The following is an 18,615-nucleotide window of genomic DNA, read 5'->3' on the forward strand; positions in this document are numbered from 1 at the left end:
TGTAAAAACTAAATGATTTCTTATGACATTTGTTCTCTTTCAGAAGAAAAATGACACACAGACATGTTAGAAACTAAAAAAACATGATTTTCATTGGAGGGGGACTTTAAACAAAGGTTTGAGAATGATGATGATGATGACGTGGTATCAGGTATTGTGCTGTCATTAAATGTACTGGTTCTGTCCAGGTTCTTTGATCTGAACTATTTACGACTGAAAAAAATGAGACATTCCCATCTGTGCTGTTTCTGATTTACAAACTAACTCATTTAAACAATCTGGACCACAGCGCTGTGATGATGTTAGCACCAGAGAAAAGCTGCACACAGCACTCATTAGCTTTGAAAGTTTGTCTTTGGATAAACCTGCTTCCATATTCCACCATTTCAACTTTGTTTGCTCTACTCAGAACTCTACACTTTGTTAGAAATGAAAGAATTTATTGCAGGAGCAAAAAAACAAACAAAAAAACACAAAAAAGATAAATAACTTTGGTGTAGAGAAAAATTAAAAAACATCCATGATGAAACCTAAGAAAGGCTACAAAAAAGCAGACTAATACTAGTACAGTGGAATTTGTGAAAAAAGCTAAACATTTTGTCCTAAATTCCCTGTCATTGACAAATAAATACTTGATACAAACAATTAGCACATTAGACAATGCGTGCAAGAATCTTGCAGAACTTTTATCTGAAGGATCTCCAATGGATTTATACTGTACAGCCTGTATTAAGTGGATTTTTTTTGCATAAAAAATAAAAACAGTGAAAGTTAAAAATATTTACATGTAATTCAGTCTCATGGAGCTGCAGTTAACCACTGATTAAATCTGTGGCAGAGCAAGAGAAGAGCAAAGCAGAACAATTCTTGACAGCACCTATCGTTTGCTTCAGTATAAATAAAAGAGAAGCTGAGGATTCTTTTTGGACAATACAGGAGCTCCCTTGTTCCATGACACTATCAGCCCAAACTAAAAATATAAAAAAAATAGAATAAAAGAATCAGAAAGTCCTAATCCTGCAATCGATGAAGAAGAGGAAGTCTTTGGGACTCACAGGTTTCAGTCTCCTCCATCAAAGCACACCATTGGTATTCCATAGAGGCCACACCATTCAGGAGATTTATTAGATTCCAGTTTGTTCTGCTTTATCCAATTAGTGAACGGACAACAGGATAAAGGGAGAATCTTGTTAGGTCCCAGTGGAAGCGGATGAGGTACAGAACAGCGGCAGGGGTTCATGCCTGAAGTCCTCTTTTGGCAGCTGTTACACATGTCTGAGGTTAGTCCGAGTCTTCTCGGCACGCACAGGAACACTCTTCGTGGTGCTCCAAGGGGACGTCAGTCAGGGACTTCTGCAGGCCTCTCCCACCCCCTCGGTGCTTCAGCACAAGAACCTGTTGAGAGGAGCACTGCTAGACGTCAGACGTTCTGGGTACCAACAAAATCTTTAACGTACTGTAACTTTTCAACCATTAACACAATAATTCCAGTAGATTCTGAAGAAGAAAAGCGGCCCACGCCACTTTTCTCCTTCAGAATCTACTGGAATTATTGTGTTAACAATTAAAAAATTACAGTAAATGAGAGAACACTGCTTAATTCAAACGTACTAAACGTCAGGAGGCCCTTTTCTGAAACTGGACCCCTCCGCCGAGCGCGACGCGTGAGACTCAGCTGCAGAGGAGTCTGACTTCTTTTTATAGCTAACCAATCTCTGATAAAAAGCTTTCTTTGGCTGCACACTTCAGTGCAGATCCCTTTGAACGGACCAACCTTCAGCCAAAGCAAATGAAACCGGAGCTCCCACATTCATCCAGTCTTCAAGCTAAACATTTATTACATTTTTGCTGGTCATGCGGACAGATGAATGGCAGTTTCAAGATAAGTATAACTGAAAGCTGCTGTTTGTGTTTCATGGAGAGAGGGCCTTACTTACACAGCCACAGAGTTTTGTTTTGAATGAAAAGTAAAAAGTTTTCTGAAATGAGACTTAGTATGGCTTTTAAAGAAGCTTGTGAAAGGGTTTTGTTATCAAGATTAACTTCTTTGTTGTTGAGTTGATGCGTTTGCCTTGAGACTGAGGAGCTCAGCTTCACTCCGGCTGCTTTGACACAGGCTTTGGCGTGCAGACTGAATGAGCAGGTAACGCTAGTGAATATTAGATTTCACCTTTCACACATGGCACTCTCAGGAGAGAACCACAAATAACTTCATTCAGCTACTGGGAAAAAAATGGACTTGTCCCACAAGTACGGCTGTGGATCGTTACTTAGGTGGCGATCCGATTCGATTCACGAATCAAGCAAAACGATTTTTTAACATCATGTTTGTTGCTTTGTCTATGTCATTTTATTAGATGTATGAAAATTTAAATGATTTGTATTAAATCACCATCATTTATACATTTATTTAGAACAGTAGATCAGAATCAACAAAATTGATAAAGATTAAGATAGAAAGAAATCTTAGATTAGATAGAAAGGTTTTTAATCAACCTTCTGGTTCAGTTCAGCTGGAACATAAACAACATAAAAATCATTGTTAGTTTGGATCATTTAACAACAAAACCTGACAATGTTCTCCACAGTTTTTCATCCTCAAATTCTTCAACATTTTACGTTCTAAGTATTGGTCCAGAGCCCGTATGAAAAAAGTTGTTTTTTCTGCAGCAGAATCATCTGATTGACGTTGATTACATCTGCATGTTACAGCTGTGCAGAGCTTCACATCAGTGTGAGGCTGCGTCTCTCCGCTTCAGAATGCACTAGATTACGTTAATTCTGTCAACTGTTGAAGAGTTACCATAACCAAAAGAATGTAAACTAATAAAGCTAGTAAAGCTAATTCATTGTTTCAGAAGGGATGTCTGTGAGCGGAATTTCAGTCTCAGTTTTTGAAGGTAAAACAAGCTCTCGCTAGTTTTACCTTGAAAACCTCACTGACACAAAGATGATTTTACTTCCAGTGACATTAGCGCCGCTCTTTCTGTTTTGTTTTAGTTCATAAACTTAAATCCAACATTATTCTGGATTTCAGAGCAAAAATACATCGCCCAAGATAATATTTTACAACACTCTACAACATTTATAAAGATCGCGTATCAGCGATCCTGGAAGTTGTGAATATTCGCACTCAAATTTTCGGGAGCAGATCTCGAGTATCTAAACACCCAGATGCTCGCTACAGGCACAAGTCCTCTGACCATTATATAAATGATCATTTTTCACAAGCACACAACTGACCTATTAAACATTTTGCTTGTGCATCTCTGAAGCTGTGTTTCTTTTCCTAACATGAAGCTTACACTTTTTCTTGCCTTTCGTTCTCTTCCTCTCTGGTCTCTGGAAAGTCGATCTGAATTTTCACAGAAATAAATCGCACCATAGTTTACCTGCAAGTGAACAGGGATGCTCTTTCTCAGGCAGAGCAGAGTGTCTTCTTTGTTCCACATCAGAGTTTAGGGGAAATTTTACAGCAGACGTTCCAAGTAAACAAACCATGGTGCAGACTGAATATACCAGAGTCACTGCACTCAAATGGGAATGTTTTATTTTCAAATCTTGTCTCGTGCTGCATTCTCATCTTGCATGTTGTCTTTTTAAATCAGCATCATTTGATCATGTTGTCTGCAGTTTGGTTGAGAAGTTTCTTTTTCATGTTATTTTCAGATGAGCACCAATAATCATGAGTGTGGCGTCCCCTCCCAGCCGAAGCGGTGGTTACCTCATGGAACTTCTTTGTGACCCTGGCAGGACTGCACTGGCAGCTGAAGCAGCGCTGAGAGCAGCAGGCGCAGTTCCCACCACAGCGCTTCACCAGGAGGCAGCTGGGCCAGAAAATGGCATCTGTTCTCTTCAGCTCTTCACGCAAAACCACAGAGAAGTTGCGGGGAGTGCAGCTGTACAGTCGAACTTCTTCCCTCAGCAAATTCAGATCAGCTCCTCCTGAAAGTCACAGGAAAAGATGTTAAAACATCTTAGGTCAATACTTTTACTGGTCCCTTGTTTCTGATCAAAATGATCAACTAGAGATGGTGCTTTTAAATCACGTGTCAAAGTCAAGGCCTGGGGGCCGGATCCGGCCCTCCAGATCATTTTATTTTATTGTTATTAAAGGCCCAATGCTATCTTGTGCTTATTTCTAATTTGCATAATTTTGACAAAATATATTTTTATGGAGAGTAAAATATTGAAAGTTATTTAAGGTTTAAGCTGATTAATTCTGGAATAATATTCCTGCCGTTTTATTATTCATAGTTATGCTAAAAAGTTACGGTTTTAAAGTTTTAAAAATTGTCATTCTGCTAGCTTTTTGGAATATTTTGGCATCGACTAAGATTTTTTTCGGGTATTTTGGAGTTTAACTAATATTTCAGCTACAGGCCAGCTGTTTTGGATAACCTAAGTTTTTTTTTTTTTTTTAGGGTTAATTAGGCATTTAGCTAATATTTTAGCTGACTATCAGCTTCAGTGTTTTTAGCTATCAATTTCAGCATCTGGGCTGCACGGTGGCGCAGTGGTTAGCGCTCTCGCCTCACAGCGAGAAGGCCCCGGTTCGACTCCCAGCTGGGACCTTTCTGTGTGGAGTTTGCATGTTCTCCCCGTGCATGCGTGGGTTTTCACCGGGGACTCCGGCTTCCTCCCACCGTCCAAAAACATGCTTCATAGGTTCATTGGTGACTCTAAATTGTCCCTAGGTGTGAATGTGAGAGTGGATGTGTGTGTGATTGAGGCCCTGCGACAGACTGGCGACCTGTCCAGGGTGAACCCCGCCTTCGCCCTTCAGTAGCCGGGTTAGGCTCCGGCACCCCCGCGACCCCGAAAGGGACAGAGCGGTCAGGAAAATGGATGGATGGATGGATTTTAACGATTTAAAAATGTAGTTTTAGAGTGTTCAATAAATGTTGATCCTGTCCTGCCTACGACCTGAGGTGTGTTTTGGATTTTGGCCCCTTGAGTTTGACACCCCTGATTTAAATAATCACTATCATTATTTTTATGAAGTTTTTTCTTAATCTTAGAGACTTGTGAAGAGTTAAGTTGTGGTCACAGGGGGCCTTTGATTTGGTTCTAAGCTCTACCCAAAGTAATTGATACTAAGAGATCAAACATCTCCAGCTGGACACTTCCTATTTATATTCACTGATACCTTCCCACCAAAGGGACGTGCAATTAAAATCTGAGGGGCGATGCAGATGCATGCTGCAGCTCCAGGGCTGGGTGTCCCTGCCAGGTAGCGCAGAAGAGTCTTGAAAGGGAAAGGATCTGTGACCAGACTGTACCCCACCCACCTTAAAGTCATTTCTAAATAACAACTGGCCAGAACCAAGTAAAGCTGTGTTAGTTCACCCATAGGTCCACCCACCTGCTGGTAAAAATAGAAGAAAAAAATGTGCCACAAAAAAGGAGCTCTGATTTAAACCTGATTTAACCTGCCTCCCCTCTTGTCATAAATGGAAATCAAGCAGCAAACGTCAAAAAGGTCCTTGAAACTGGGCTGTAAATATGTTTATTTCAGGGACTCAAATCTACGTTTATTTACAACTAAAGGGCAAAAGGGGGAACTGCTTCTTTCTGTATAATGTCTCCAAGTGTTTGTTGGTAGTACTCAACAATTGGTCATTCCATATTTACCGAAACGTAAGGAACAGAGGCTGTGGTCTGATAAAAACTAATTCTCCCATGCTTTTGCCTCTATGCATATCCTCTATGTTCCAGATTTACCTTTTTTTCCATTACTTAGAGTTTTATTGTCCAAAGAGAACTGACCTTTCAAATTCATTGTGTCAGGCAAATCCAACAAACAGAAACCACATTTTATGCATAAATCGAATAGAATAGAATAGCATAGAATAGAATAGAACTTTATTGATCCCACAAAGGGGAAATTGCCATGACATCTTTGAGGTCCATACATTAAGGTGCATTTACACCGAACACGATTCGCGAGACAAATTCGGGTGCTCCGCCCCTCTTTCGCCACGCAAAAACTTTGCTGCTTGTCAACTGTCAAAAAATGTGTTTCTGAGTTTCACGCTGTGGCCGAATGTGGGAGGAGCTACCAGCTAATGCATACAATCATCGCTACAAGGAAAGATGTCTGTTAATATCTCAATTAGAATGTATGGAAGACACAGAAATTTTTTTAAATAAATCAGGTTTATTCACTGTGAAGAGTTCTATAAAAACATCAGTAATCATGTCTCCATGTTTGGGTTTATATAATTATTATTAAAAGATTTTCCTGGTTCAGGGGCTGTGTCTGTTTGACAGCCACTTCCACTGTGTTTCTGTGTCTCTGTGTTTGAGCTTGAAGGCCCTAGGGCTCGTATTACCCGAGGGGGAAAAAATAAAACAAGGATACCTTTTCCCTTTCTTTTTTTAATGTTTCGATGAAGTCCGAGTCGGCAGCCTCTGCACCCCACCGCAGTAGCAAAAGTCACAGAAAATGTCACGTGCCCAATGCTGAGTTACTGATTGGTAGATGCAAAGCGGCGACCTGTCAAACTTCAGATATCTAAATGTTGGCTGCGCCGCCCAATTCACGCCGCGTCGCTCAAACCAAGCTGCTGCCTGTCCTTTGCGCCGCCTGACTTCAATTGACCTCAGATTGCACCTGTGCCATTGACATAACAATCGTGCTGCCTCTGCCGCATGATTCACGCTCGGTGTGAATGCACATTAAAAGTTTATTTTTCTAGTTCAGATTAGTTTACTCTGAATTACTGGCGTTGAATAGGATGGCTCCCCCTTCAGTTTGGGAGTTCTAATCCAGTTTTGTCTTCCAGTCCTGCATCTACATCTGTCATTGTTCTTTCTACTCTCACGCCATGAAACAAACCCAGACTGACAACATGACCGTCAAACATGTTTGATGTGAAAGGTCTGCTGTTCAATGAAGCAAATATGTTCAGGTATAAACCTCATGTTTTTCTGTGTTAACAGAGGAGTAAGTGGCTCTAACCTCGAGGCTTCTTGTTGTGGATGAATGACTTCCCCAGCACATGCCATGAAGGTTTGTACAGCTCCTCCATGTCCAGCAGCCATCGCTCTGGTTCCAGGTACTTCATGACCTCCTCCACGGTGCTGAGCCCCGCCACAGTCTCTGAGAGCTCATCCATATCCTGCATGGAGGAGGGAGGAGCTGCAGGGAGCTCCGGTTCTGAGGTACTCTAAAGAACACACACATAAGAAGAGGACCATTTTAAAATGAAGGGGAAGATTTTTGCATTTTTCTAAACATCCTGACTCTGTAAACAGAACACGGAACTGGACTGAATGAACAGAAATTATGATGAGTCATCTTTAGGTCAGCGGGTTAGACAGAAATGTCTGTATGAACTGTGCTGACTGCTGAGATCCACCGTTACATTTACTAACTGACACTCTTAAAAAGAAACAAATAGTATCAAAAAATCTATCTAGTAGTATTGGTTGAAAACCACAGTTATGAACAAGATAATGTTGGTAAAAAGGTATCAAATCAATCAGGATGTAAATGGACCCTATTTTTTATTGTTACCTAATCGGTGCCAGTTTGTCTTCCTGTTGTCTCCACTGTCTTTACTTTTCTATGTGGTGAAAGTAAAAAGACGCCCAGTCACAAGCTTGCTTCTCGCTGAGTACAGGTGAATCACATAGCGGGATGTGTGTTCTGTTCACTTAACAAATAGCTCTTTTTTTCAAAGAGTTTTCAAAAAGTTCTTCAGACAATACCTGAATAAATTAATATGACAAACTTATAAACCACAAAGAAGAACAGTCTAAACAACCCCAAATCCCAGGTTTTTATGTTATGTTATGTTATTTTATGGATGATCAATAAATAAAAAGAGCTAGTAAGATTAAAAATAGAGCTTTTTTGACATTTTTATTTATAGTTTTTATAGTTTTAAATTCTAAGCGAATAATGATTAACTTGATTGTATCCATAAAAGAACTCGATTAGACTCTAATCACCACATTTTACGTGTTCAAAGAAAGGAAATCCGATGCTTGGAATATTCAATAAATAAGCAGTTACACAGTGTGTGTTCACATTTCGGCGTCTCAAATTCGGGGTCACCACAGCGAGACAACATCCACTGTTTTGGCAGAGTTTTTACGCCGGATGCCCTTCCTGACACAACGCTGTTCTTGAAGGGAAACAGGGACCCAGTTAGGCAGCAGCGTCAAGGGTCTGCCTAACAACCCAATCTGGATGGGGATCAGTGGACAACCCTGGGGATTGAACCCAGGATTCCTGTGTGGCAGTCAAACAAAAAAGCCCACTGAGCCATCCAGCTGCTAAATAAGAAGCTACACAAAAACACTGAATAGAAAACAGTAAAACAAGAGTGTTGAAAATGGGATAAGCTGAAGGTCACGTGGCAGCCCAGTCTCAGTAAAATGCGTACAAATGCCACGAATTGGGAAATACCGTGTATAATATACGCCAAAGCCGGTTTTTGCGTGCATATAATACGCGCGGTCCTAAACGTGTTAAATGTGTTTTCCACATTTGACACGTCCCCTGGTGGAGGCGTGAGCATCACAGACAGCCCCACAAACGAACAATTTGCTTTTCTAACCCTAACCATAACCGTAATCCTAACCCTAACCAGGAACGACGTCATTTAGAAAAGAGCTGGAGGATTTCTGACCACGTGATCAAAACGAAACCTAAAAAGTTGTGTATATTGTACGCCGGCACAACCCATCCTCTACCATTGCGTATCATATGCATGCAAAAAACGTGTTTGGCGTATATTATACACGGTATTTCAGAGTGCAAAGTCGTGGAATATGTACGCATTTTACTGAGAGTGTTTCTTCATGACTGGGTCTGGGGTGATTTGACTCTTTCTGGCCTCCTCTTTCTGCTACCTTTAACCTGTCTGTCTGTAATGGCATTCCCCTCAATTATATAGTCTGTTCACGCTCACATAGAAATACACCATCAGACACAAAAACAACCTAGTGAGAAGCACTGTGAGCAGTGAAGCACAATGAGGCGGTGCTTCAGTCTGTGCATATTTCGACTTGAAACTGCACACAATCATTCTTTTCAATAACCACAAGATAAGTTGTTTAATAAGCCGGTAACGGTAAGGCTAACAGGTACATTCAAACGCTGGAAGCTCTGCGCTAAAGCTAGCGGATTGGCGATTAATGATGATGTCATCGACGAAAGGGACGTCCGAAATATGAGACACAATTTTTTCCTAACTCTCCGTTTGGAGGGATAAATGGAGGGGAAGGGAGAAGGGAAGAATTCGGATTGGGCCAATATCTGTGAGCTGCAGAGGGAGAACTCTTCTATTCAACATTTGTGCTATTCTCTCTGATGACTTTATTGAAATGATGTCCAGCAGAGGTAGAGCGGTCGACCTCTGGGCAGGGGATCGCAGGTGTAGTTCCCTGGCTGCCCATGTGACCAAGTGTCTTTGGGCAAGATACTGAACCCTCCTGGTGGTTATAGGTTGGCACCCATGTTAGGCAGTGGAGGCACCATCAGTGTGTAAATGTGCATGTGAATGTATAACTGAGACTGGAAAGCACCTTGGGTCTTCAAGTAAGGTAGAAAAGTGCTGTATAGGTACAGGGCTCTCTCGTTAAGTACAATACACCCTTCGCTGTTATGTGTTTTTTTGTTTTTTAAAAAGCACACTAAAGGACCAATGTATATGCCATTTACCATATTTTGTGTGTGAGAAAAAAACCTTTGCTTTTTGAAAAAGCTTCCCATACCTGCACACATAACAAAACCACTTCCCTTGAAAACGTGGGCCATTACTGTCAGAACAAACAGTATACACAGCTGTTCCAGTGTTTAGTCACACTTCTGAAGAAATAATCATCTGCTCTGGAGTGGGCGACTTTATTTTTTGTCATTTCTGCTGAAAAAAAGTAGTGCTTTAAGTCATGCTGACCTGTGAGGGGAGACTTGCTGCAGGAGAGCATCAAACATCAGGCAGCAGCAGAAGAGACAAAATGCTGACAACCTTCAGAAGGATGAGCCACATGACGTCTGTATGTGTACACGGAATATTACATTTGGATATTTTAACATGTTTTACCCTAGAACACTTTCGCTATAAAAAGTTAAACCATCACTTCTGCCGGGTAATTTCTACCCAATGTAATATACCCAATAAAAAGTATTTCTAAAAAAAAGCTCAGCTGAAACTCACCCAGCAATAGTGTTCTAGGGTTAAAATGTTAAAATTCAGTAAGAAGAGAGTGAAGTCATCACAGCCTCGTCTGCTGACAGTTTTCTCTGAAGCTGAAAGCTATGGAAACAGTAGAATGTCATAATCCACTGTCAGTTCTCCTCTGTCACCTCCTCAGTCACTTTGCATATCAGTACCTTCCCAAGGCTCTGCCCGGTGACACAATTATTTGTTTCAGGTTCCCAGCTCCCCAGGCTGCAGTGTGCAGTCGAAGAAGATTGATGGGGGGGGGGCTCCCACAACAGAAAAGCCTAATCTTCTGAACTGTTTGTTCAACATGTCAGCTCACTGCTCGCTCTGATCCCATGTGACTGATGGGCAGAGGGTAACATTGTGACTCCTTTAAACAGAGGAAAAGCTCTGAAACAGCAGCTGCTAACAGCTGGACGCTAAAGCTGCAGCTTAAGTTCAGGCAGATGAGGAACCAGATCAGAGAGGGCTCGGCTTTTACATTCACTCTCAGGTTGTTGTAACTAAAGTATTTGGCATGCTCGGTGACTGACTCTAGGGAAACATTCACAACAGGAAATCTGCACCATTGTTTCTTTTGACCCGTAGGTCCATTTGGCTCCTGTGATGGTTCCGTGCTCAGACACATTCAGGGTTAGCACGCTGAGGCCGGCCTGCAGAGGTGGGTCAGAGCACGTCTCAGTATAGATTGGGAGTGATCACCTGCAGAAAGCAGCTTCTGGAAGTTTTGCCGTGTTTCTGCAAACACAGATCATATGGTTGTTCCTCACAACCAGATGATCCTCCTGGTAACTACAATGACAGGTTCAGCTAACCGTGCTGGGATGACCATTCTGAAATATCATCCTGGGAGGTCTCTGACAAACAACAACCTTCACAGAAGGCTGATAGTCACCTCCTTATAGAAAGCACTTTGTGGAAAAGCATACAAAGAGGGGGAGGAGTCTAAGTATCATTGCTTCAATAAAGAAATGTTGACGAGTATGAAAACAGTGAGGAAAAAAAACTAATCATCATTTGAGTATGTTTAAAACTGTATTTGAAACTATCCTTCTTTATTTCGAAATTGCAGTAAATGAACTTCATTACATTCCTTGTTTGCAGTTTTCTCTTTCCTAAAACTATAGGACTTGTACTGAAGTGAAATATAAACAGAAAAAGCAAATTTATTCAAACCAGAAGAGACACTGTGCTTCCACTGAAAGCTTCGCAGAAACAGAGCTGCTTCAGCACAGCCTCATTTACTTTTTACAAGTGAAGAGAGAAAATCTGTGCGCATGTGACAAGTGAAGCAGCTCCAGCAACTTAACAGAACTGGAAGGTCATGGAGTCAGGGCTGTTCTGCTGCCAAAGAGCTCTCCGTTTGACACCACGTGATCCTCACCCTCTGCTTCAGCACCCTGAGGATGGAGAGATGTGATCAGAGCAACTTCTGATCAAGTTTAAGGTTCGGTGCAGTATGAATGCTCTTTAAAACAATTTAATGATGCTACTAAGGTAAGTGTAACTAAATGGTAAAGGGTGTACTTTAAAGCCCTATTAGTCTATGCACACACACATTCCCAGACTGCTGCCGGCTCCTCTGCCTAATGGAGGAGTCTGCAACCTTCAACACTACAGAGCCATTCTGGTCCAAAAAAAATTCTGCACCTCATCCTTTAGAAAAGTTATATGTCAATGATACCATTATGAAAATAAAAATTAACTTTTCTTGCATGAAGAAAACACAAATATGAAGAGAAAAGACCCTTATTTTTCAAAATATGAAACAGTTTACAATATTTTACAGAGGTTCATCTGATTTCCTTTCAAAATAAAAGATGCTGCCAATGCAGTAGCAGGTGTGTTATGTCAGCAGTGAAAAAAGTTTATTTTACTGTTTGTTTTAGATCTCTGCCAAAAATAGATAAATCCAGCTCAAAAAATTAATCAGAGCTATTTAAATGACTTTCACTCTATTTCTCGACATAAATGGCACACTCAAATAATATTCAAAAAGAGACAATCTGTTTTATAATCTGGCGCTCCTTAATTCTAGTTGTGCTTTTTGGCTTCCAATAGATTTTCTGTGTTGCACAAAAATGAAATGATTTAGCTCGATTTATGTTATGTACGTGTGTCGTTCAGCTGTCTGCTAACTAGTTAAATAAGGTTTTAGTTGGTTTATTTTACTGCAATTTTTACTTGAGTACTTAACTGCTTTTAACCAGTTAAAACCTTGTTTTATTTAACCAGAGAGCCACAATGGAGAAGTAAAAGAGCCCCATCTGGCTCTGGAGCAGCAGGTTGCAGACCCGTGGCCTAATGCTTCGGCACAGGGACCAGCAGGTCAGGAACCGAGGCAGCAGCTTTCTGATCAGAGATCGGCTGCTCTATCTCTGCACCACGGTCACCCCCAAAAAAGTAATGAATTACTATCCCCAGCATCTGCCCTGAGAATGTGACCCAGAGTCGAGTCTTTCCAAAGACTAAAACGCGGCTCAAAGCCTCTCCGCCTGACTCTAGGACTCCTAGATTAGAGGTTTAGACTAGTATCTGGTTCCAAAGCGTGGCTGTGACTGCAGCTGAGAGCTTCACACCCTCCGTCTTCCAAAACTGCAAACAAACTGTAGTTCAGTGTGAAAACAAACCTGGCATCATCTGCTTTCCACTTTCTGTTCACATCTAAGTAGCATGTGTTTGCTTTATAAATCGAGCTTCCGACCAGACGAGCCGGGGTGTTCATCTGAACTTTAGTCCGTAAAATAAACAGAGCTGGAAAAGTGATCTTTTTGTGCCAAAAGGGCGACACAGGTCAAGTCTGCTTTGGGTTTTCAGCACGCAGCAGGGACAATGATGTATGTTTTGTTTGCTGCTTTCACCCACAGGAGCCGGCGCTCAACACTCGCCACCCTGCATTCAACAGGCCCCTTCTCCTCTGTGTTTTCACAAGCTCTCTGCGTCATCCCTGTAACTTTTTCTAAACTCTCCTCCTGTGAATTACAGAGTGGCTCTTACTCTTGCCCCCTTTGAGCCCGTGGAAGTGGTGCGGAGGAATCATTGCTTGTTTAAATAGAACCTGAATGGCTGGCCTCGGCGTGGCCCAGACTTCCAGTAGCTGCTGGTAAACCACAGAGGAAACAGAAAGCCGCTGTTGCTGCCAGCTCCTCCTCTGCCGGAGGGAGGTTCAAAGGGAAGACAAACTGAACGTGTGGAGCCCAGAGTTTCCCTTTCCTCCTCATGGTTTCCGCTCCATAAAGAACAAAAATGAAAAAGAGCAGAGAAAAAAACCCCAAAACGTGCATTCACTTTAAGGTGACTTGTTAGATGTTCCATGTTTTCAAGAGCACTGTTTTCTAATGTTTTTAAAACAATATTTGAATTGATTGATTTAAGAAATAAATACACATAACATGTGTAAGTTTTCTCTGGAAAAATACAGTTTCACAGATTTATCCATTTTTTTCATTGACTTTTGTCTTCTTTTTCATTCATGTGTTTGTTAAACTTTCAAGATGCAAGTCAATCATTTTGTATCTTTAGTTGTGGAAACTATATTCAATAAATAAATTCCAATGTTTCTTGAGTGTTTATAAAAAGGTTTAGGAACAGCTTGTTGCTCTTTATGCAGATAAAAAATACAAACAAAACTTTTTTTTTTAAATGTATGTTTCATATTTTATAATAAATGAACTAAACTTTAAAGGAAACTTCAGAGAAGAATAAGGACTATGATCTAATGCAATAATCCTTACAGAGTCAAGGTTTTCAGGAGGATAGTTTGGATGTTTGCTGAAATAATGCTGTAAGGTACAAAGCAGACTTTTAAAGCAGCAAGAATGTGATAAACTTTAACCTTAAACCTCACAGAGCAAACAGAATCATTCAGCAGAGTCTGTTTCTGCTGTAGATCTCAGGAAATAAAGACGTGTCAGGAAAACCCCATATGGGGAAAGTTGTGTTTCACAGGGAAACTAGAGTGATTTGGAAACTGAAGCACCAAGACAATCTCATTAGTAGCAGTTGAATACTTAACAGTGAGAACAGAATATAAAAACTACATTTGTAGTCTGGGTCTGGAGAAAAACTTCACAGGGGGCCTACCGTGGACTGAAGGGAGTAGTGGATGCAGAACCCTGGGTCAGAGGGAAAATATTCATCAGAGATGAAGCGAATGACAATCTGGCTGCCTCTGGAGATGAGGCTTGCTGGCACCGGCGCCGACCCACACCAGCGACCCGGGAGCCCCTTGTCAGCCGGATCCTTGATCTCTACAAAGTCGTACCTGGACAGAAGAACAGAGTTTCACTCTTCACACTGTGAACTCCAACACTGTGATGTCTCTGGTGTGTGTTTGGGATGTTTCCCCCGCAGTGTGCATGAACACAGTAAAGCATGCTGTTGAACATTGAGCTCTAAAAAACTGGATCATCACAAGTTATCACTTCAGCTCCACTGATGAGACAGGTTAGGGGCTGCATGTTGAAACGCAGCTTTTATCAGCCTGGTTTACATCTTACCAGAACCGAGTTTAGAAGCTCCTCCTGAAAACCTTCCAGTTAATAACAGTCTTTAATTACAGGAATCCTTTGTTGTTCACTTTCAGTGATAAATAAGACTAAAAGCTCTTCTTTGCTTGATTTTGTGTCATATATATATATATATAGCTTGGCGATAAACGTTAACGATATATATCACAATAGAACTTTTTCTCGATAGAGACATAAGTCTATTGCTAAAGGTTTTATTTTTATCTTGAAGGGTCCAGACTGACTCTCGTCAGTTGCAAGCATTTTCTCCTCTTTGGCAAGAAAAAGTTAGAGAGTTAGTCGCCACATGGTGAGTAAATATTTGCATGTAATTATTAATTCTTATTAGGTCTCATTTTTGGTCATTTTTTGGACTTTTTCAGTTCTTTTGTCTGCACACAAGGTAAACAAACGCTCACGCGTAGCCACACCCTCGCGGTCACTTCTGCTAATCTTCTCTGTGTACCGTGTAGTTTCGGCTGATGAAGCAGCAGAACATCTGGTGATTTTTAATGGTATCCAGTCAGAACTGGAAGACAACCTGCCGGAGTCATAGCAGCAACCAAAAGTTTAATAAAAAGTGTTAATTTGATGACTGCATCATACTAATGCTACACAGCTGTTTTGTTTGTATGTAAACACGGAGCAGTTTGTAGTTGGACAATATTTTCACTGACTGGACTTTGAGACGTGGCGGATAAGCTTGTAGGACATTCATAAAAAACATTATATATCTAAATATATAGTTTATTCTGAAAGAGAGCTTATTTTTGGACATTTAAGAGCCCAAGCTCCCTGTTTGCTCTGTGCCAATGGTTCTGCTCACACCTTGGACAAGAATTTCTGCTAAAACTATGTCCTGGAAAACATCATTTTATTCTTTTTTTTTTTTTGCTAAAAACATTATAGTCATAAGTTAAAGACCACTGGGATCAGAGTGGATCTTTAAAAGTGCAGGGTAAAAAGCTAAACTGGAGTTTTTGCAGTTTTCATGGTGGGCACACTAACCTCTCATTCAGCTCGGCTCCTTTGGATATTTTCATTTCAGGGACATAGTTTAGATTTGGCAGAGGCCTGACAGATTCGGTTCAGAGTGGCTTCTGTGAAACAACATTTCTAAAAGGGGATGTTTTGTTTGGTTGAATAAACTAAAGTCAGTCGAAGTTCTGACTTTTAGCTTTAGAAAATGTGCACACTTCAGTTATCTGCCCTGTAAGCAGACCTCATGAGTAGGTGATTATGGCAAGGATTTCAGTAAAAATTGTTCCTCAGACAGCTACTCGGCACGGACAGAGGACTAATCAATAATCTAGACCTGATCATTGCAGATTGTGATCACAATTAGCACGCTGAACTTTGGGTTATCAGATTTACTAATGGACAATAGTGTGAGCAAGCACAAAAGTGGGATGCCAGCATGTACGACTACTCCACACACAACTGTCATGATGAGTCACAAAGCTCCTCCTACCAAGTTTTCACCTTCGATTTCTCTGCATGTAGATTATAAACCAACAGAAGGATTAAGGGGAAAAATACAACAGAATAAACACCTTCTCTTTTATTTTTTTAACTGACTGAAGACGGAGCTGGAAGGCCTCTCTGGAAAAGTCTCATCTGGGAGAATCTCTGCTGCCATGCCAACCGGCAGAAAGACAAATCCTTCTCCGACGTGTCTCTCCTCAAACGGATTCAGAGAGTTCTTTTCATTGTATCACAGACAAACAGAATAGCAGATGAGCATCTGAAATACACAGGTTCCTTCTCATCTAAGCTACAACGTCTCGCTCCAGGCTCACAACGAGAGCCAAACACCAATCCCGCTGCGGCTGTTTTATCCCCTGACAGTGCAGAGCGCCGCCCCCTCTGTTCTCATGTGCAGCAGCGCGGGGGTGACACGACACAGGCTGCAGCACCGTGACTCAATACTTCTTTAGTCTTGGCAGTTTTTGGCACAAACTCTAAAACAGAACTAAAAAATCTGAGGAGAATTCAGGGAATTTATTTTTAAACACACTCAAAATATGAAGAGGCTGATTGGGATGGAGGGAGGCCTGTGAATGTGCATTCATCTGCCCGCACAGCCTGCCAAATGTGTTGGGGGTGGAGGAGAAAAAAGGCTCAGAGTGAAATAGCAGAAGTGGTGCTGACTTGCCTGACCCTGGAAAAGGATCTTTTCATTGTCTGGCTTCTCGCTCGGAGGTGTCTGACGAGTGCTGTCTTGTAAAGACGGGACAAAGGTTGTGAGTCTGCACACAGGCCCAGTGGTGCAACTTTCCCCCACAGGATTTTGACAACAACCTCAGCCCCATTCATCAACAGGCAGCAGGCACCCGGCAGGTGTGCTGGGGCTCAGGTTACCGCTGTTCACGCCGCTTTTTTCTTTTTCTCTCAATGACCAGCAGAGACTGAACAAAGCAAAGGGAGAGAGGAGCAGAAGCTGGAATAGATGACAGCCCTTTACAGCACTTAAGACGATTGAATTAGCTTTGGCGTGTCGCGATGGAGCCCAGAGTCAGAATCACAAACTGCTCATTGATCAGGGAGGCTGAACTCTCACTGACATCTTCTTTTAAGCAGAAGATAAATGCTCTTCTGCTCCTGCCACATTAAATACTGACAGAGAGGCCTGAAAGGAAGTGCAGTTTATTTATCATCCATTAGGGGGCTCTGCAGGAGTAATAAGTGAAGGCACCACCACCCTTCTCTGACTCCTGCCTCACGGGCTCCAACACTGATCAGATGTAATAAAAGGACATGGAGGCACACAGGCTGCGTCCTGAGGAAGACCTGTCCCCATGCATGTTCATGTGTGCACATTCAGACCGCTCCAATCCATAAGAAGCTGAAAACATGCATGCTCCGATCAACGCCACGGTGGCGCCTTGGGCGAAACAAATTACTGCTGTAGGCCTTTCAATATTCATGAAGTGTTATGGCAGACCGAAGGCAATTTCACAAATGGCCACACTTTAAATCTTTAAAGAAGGACGCGTTTGGACCGCAGACCCTCATGGATCTGACATGCAGAGGAAATCCCTCATCAGACGAAGCCAGACACAGTAAGATGGACACATTGGAGGGTTTCTGACATAATTCTTACCGATAAAAAAAAAGTATTAAAACTATTCTTTTCTTACTTGCAAATTCCATCTTCAGGGTCCTCCAGCCCAAACCTGTCATCAAACGTGAGCTGGATCCTCATGTTGTTAGTGGCCACCAGTCTCCAGACTAACTCGATGTTCCGGGGATAGGTGTGTGGGAAGTCTGGGCTGTGAACCATTCCCTCTCCAGACACTGTTATGACCTTTTCCTGAAGGGAATCTTGGACTCCTGAAACAGAAAAACAATGATTAGAATCTGTTGTTGATGTCATCAAAAATCCACGAGACCAAACCTTTTCTCCTTCAGAACCTGCTGGAATCACGATGATCGTGTTTACGGTTGAAACCTTTCAGTATGTTAAAGATTTTGTATTTAAGCGTCACTGACGCTTACTAAAATGAGTCAGAATCAAAACCAGAGGTGAGGAGAACGTGAAATGAAACAGTCGGATGACCTCCCACAAAGCCATCAGCATGCACAGCAGGTCCAGCAGCTGTGGGCTTTTAATCACAGGAAAGACGCCTGTTACTTAGCTCCCCCAGCGGATCCATGAGACCTTGTCATCCTCAGATGAAGAATCGCCAGGATACTTCCACCTGAGCCCACTGTGCAACAACAGCCTGCAGCTTTTCTGACTGCAACTGTGAAATCATCGCTCGTTCCGAGCAGTTTTTCTGCTTCACCCCATCTGAGCCAGCAGTCATCTCAGAGCTAGACTGTTTGTGGGGGGTTTGCATGTTCGAATCACGTTCACACCGTTCACCTCTGGTCCTGCATGGAGCATGTGGTTTGCTGATGGACAGGTGACTTGTTCTGCTGCA

The 18,615-nt window shown here is 41.8% G+C and overlaps 1 protein-coding gene across 1 annotated transcript in view; it reads right to left on the minus strand.

Moving 5' to 3' along the window:
* Positions 1-423: 423 nt before the first annotated feature.
* pdgfc (platelet derived growth factor c) overlaps positions 424-18,615 on the minus strand; it is a 50,255-nt gene continuing 32,063 nt past the window's right edge. The window contains exons 2-6 of the mRNA XM_024262559.2: positions 17,830-18,022; positions 14,265-14,445; positions 6,965-7,172; positions 3,725-3,945; positions 424-1,395 (exon numbers count right to left, since the gene is read on the minus strand). Of these exons, the coding sequence (XP_024118327.1) occupies positions 1,282-1,395; positions 3,725-3,945; positions 6,965-7,172; positions 14,265-14,445; positions 17,830-18,022 (917 nt within the window). The 3' untranslated portion in view covers positions 424-1,281. The remainder of the gene's footprint in view (positions 1,396-3,724; positions 3,946-6,964; positions 7,173-14,264; positions 14,446-17,829; positions 18,023-18,615) is intronic.

Source organism: Oryzias melastigma, linkage group LG10, assembly GCF_002922805.2.
Source record: "Oryzias melastigma strain HK-1 linkage group LG10, ASM292280v2, whole genome shotgun sequence".
Classification (NCBI taxonomy): domain Eukaryota; kingdom Metazoa; phylum Chordata; class Actinopteri; order Beloniformes; family Adrianichthyidae; genus Oryzias; species Oryzias melastigma.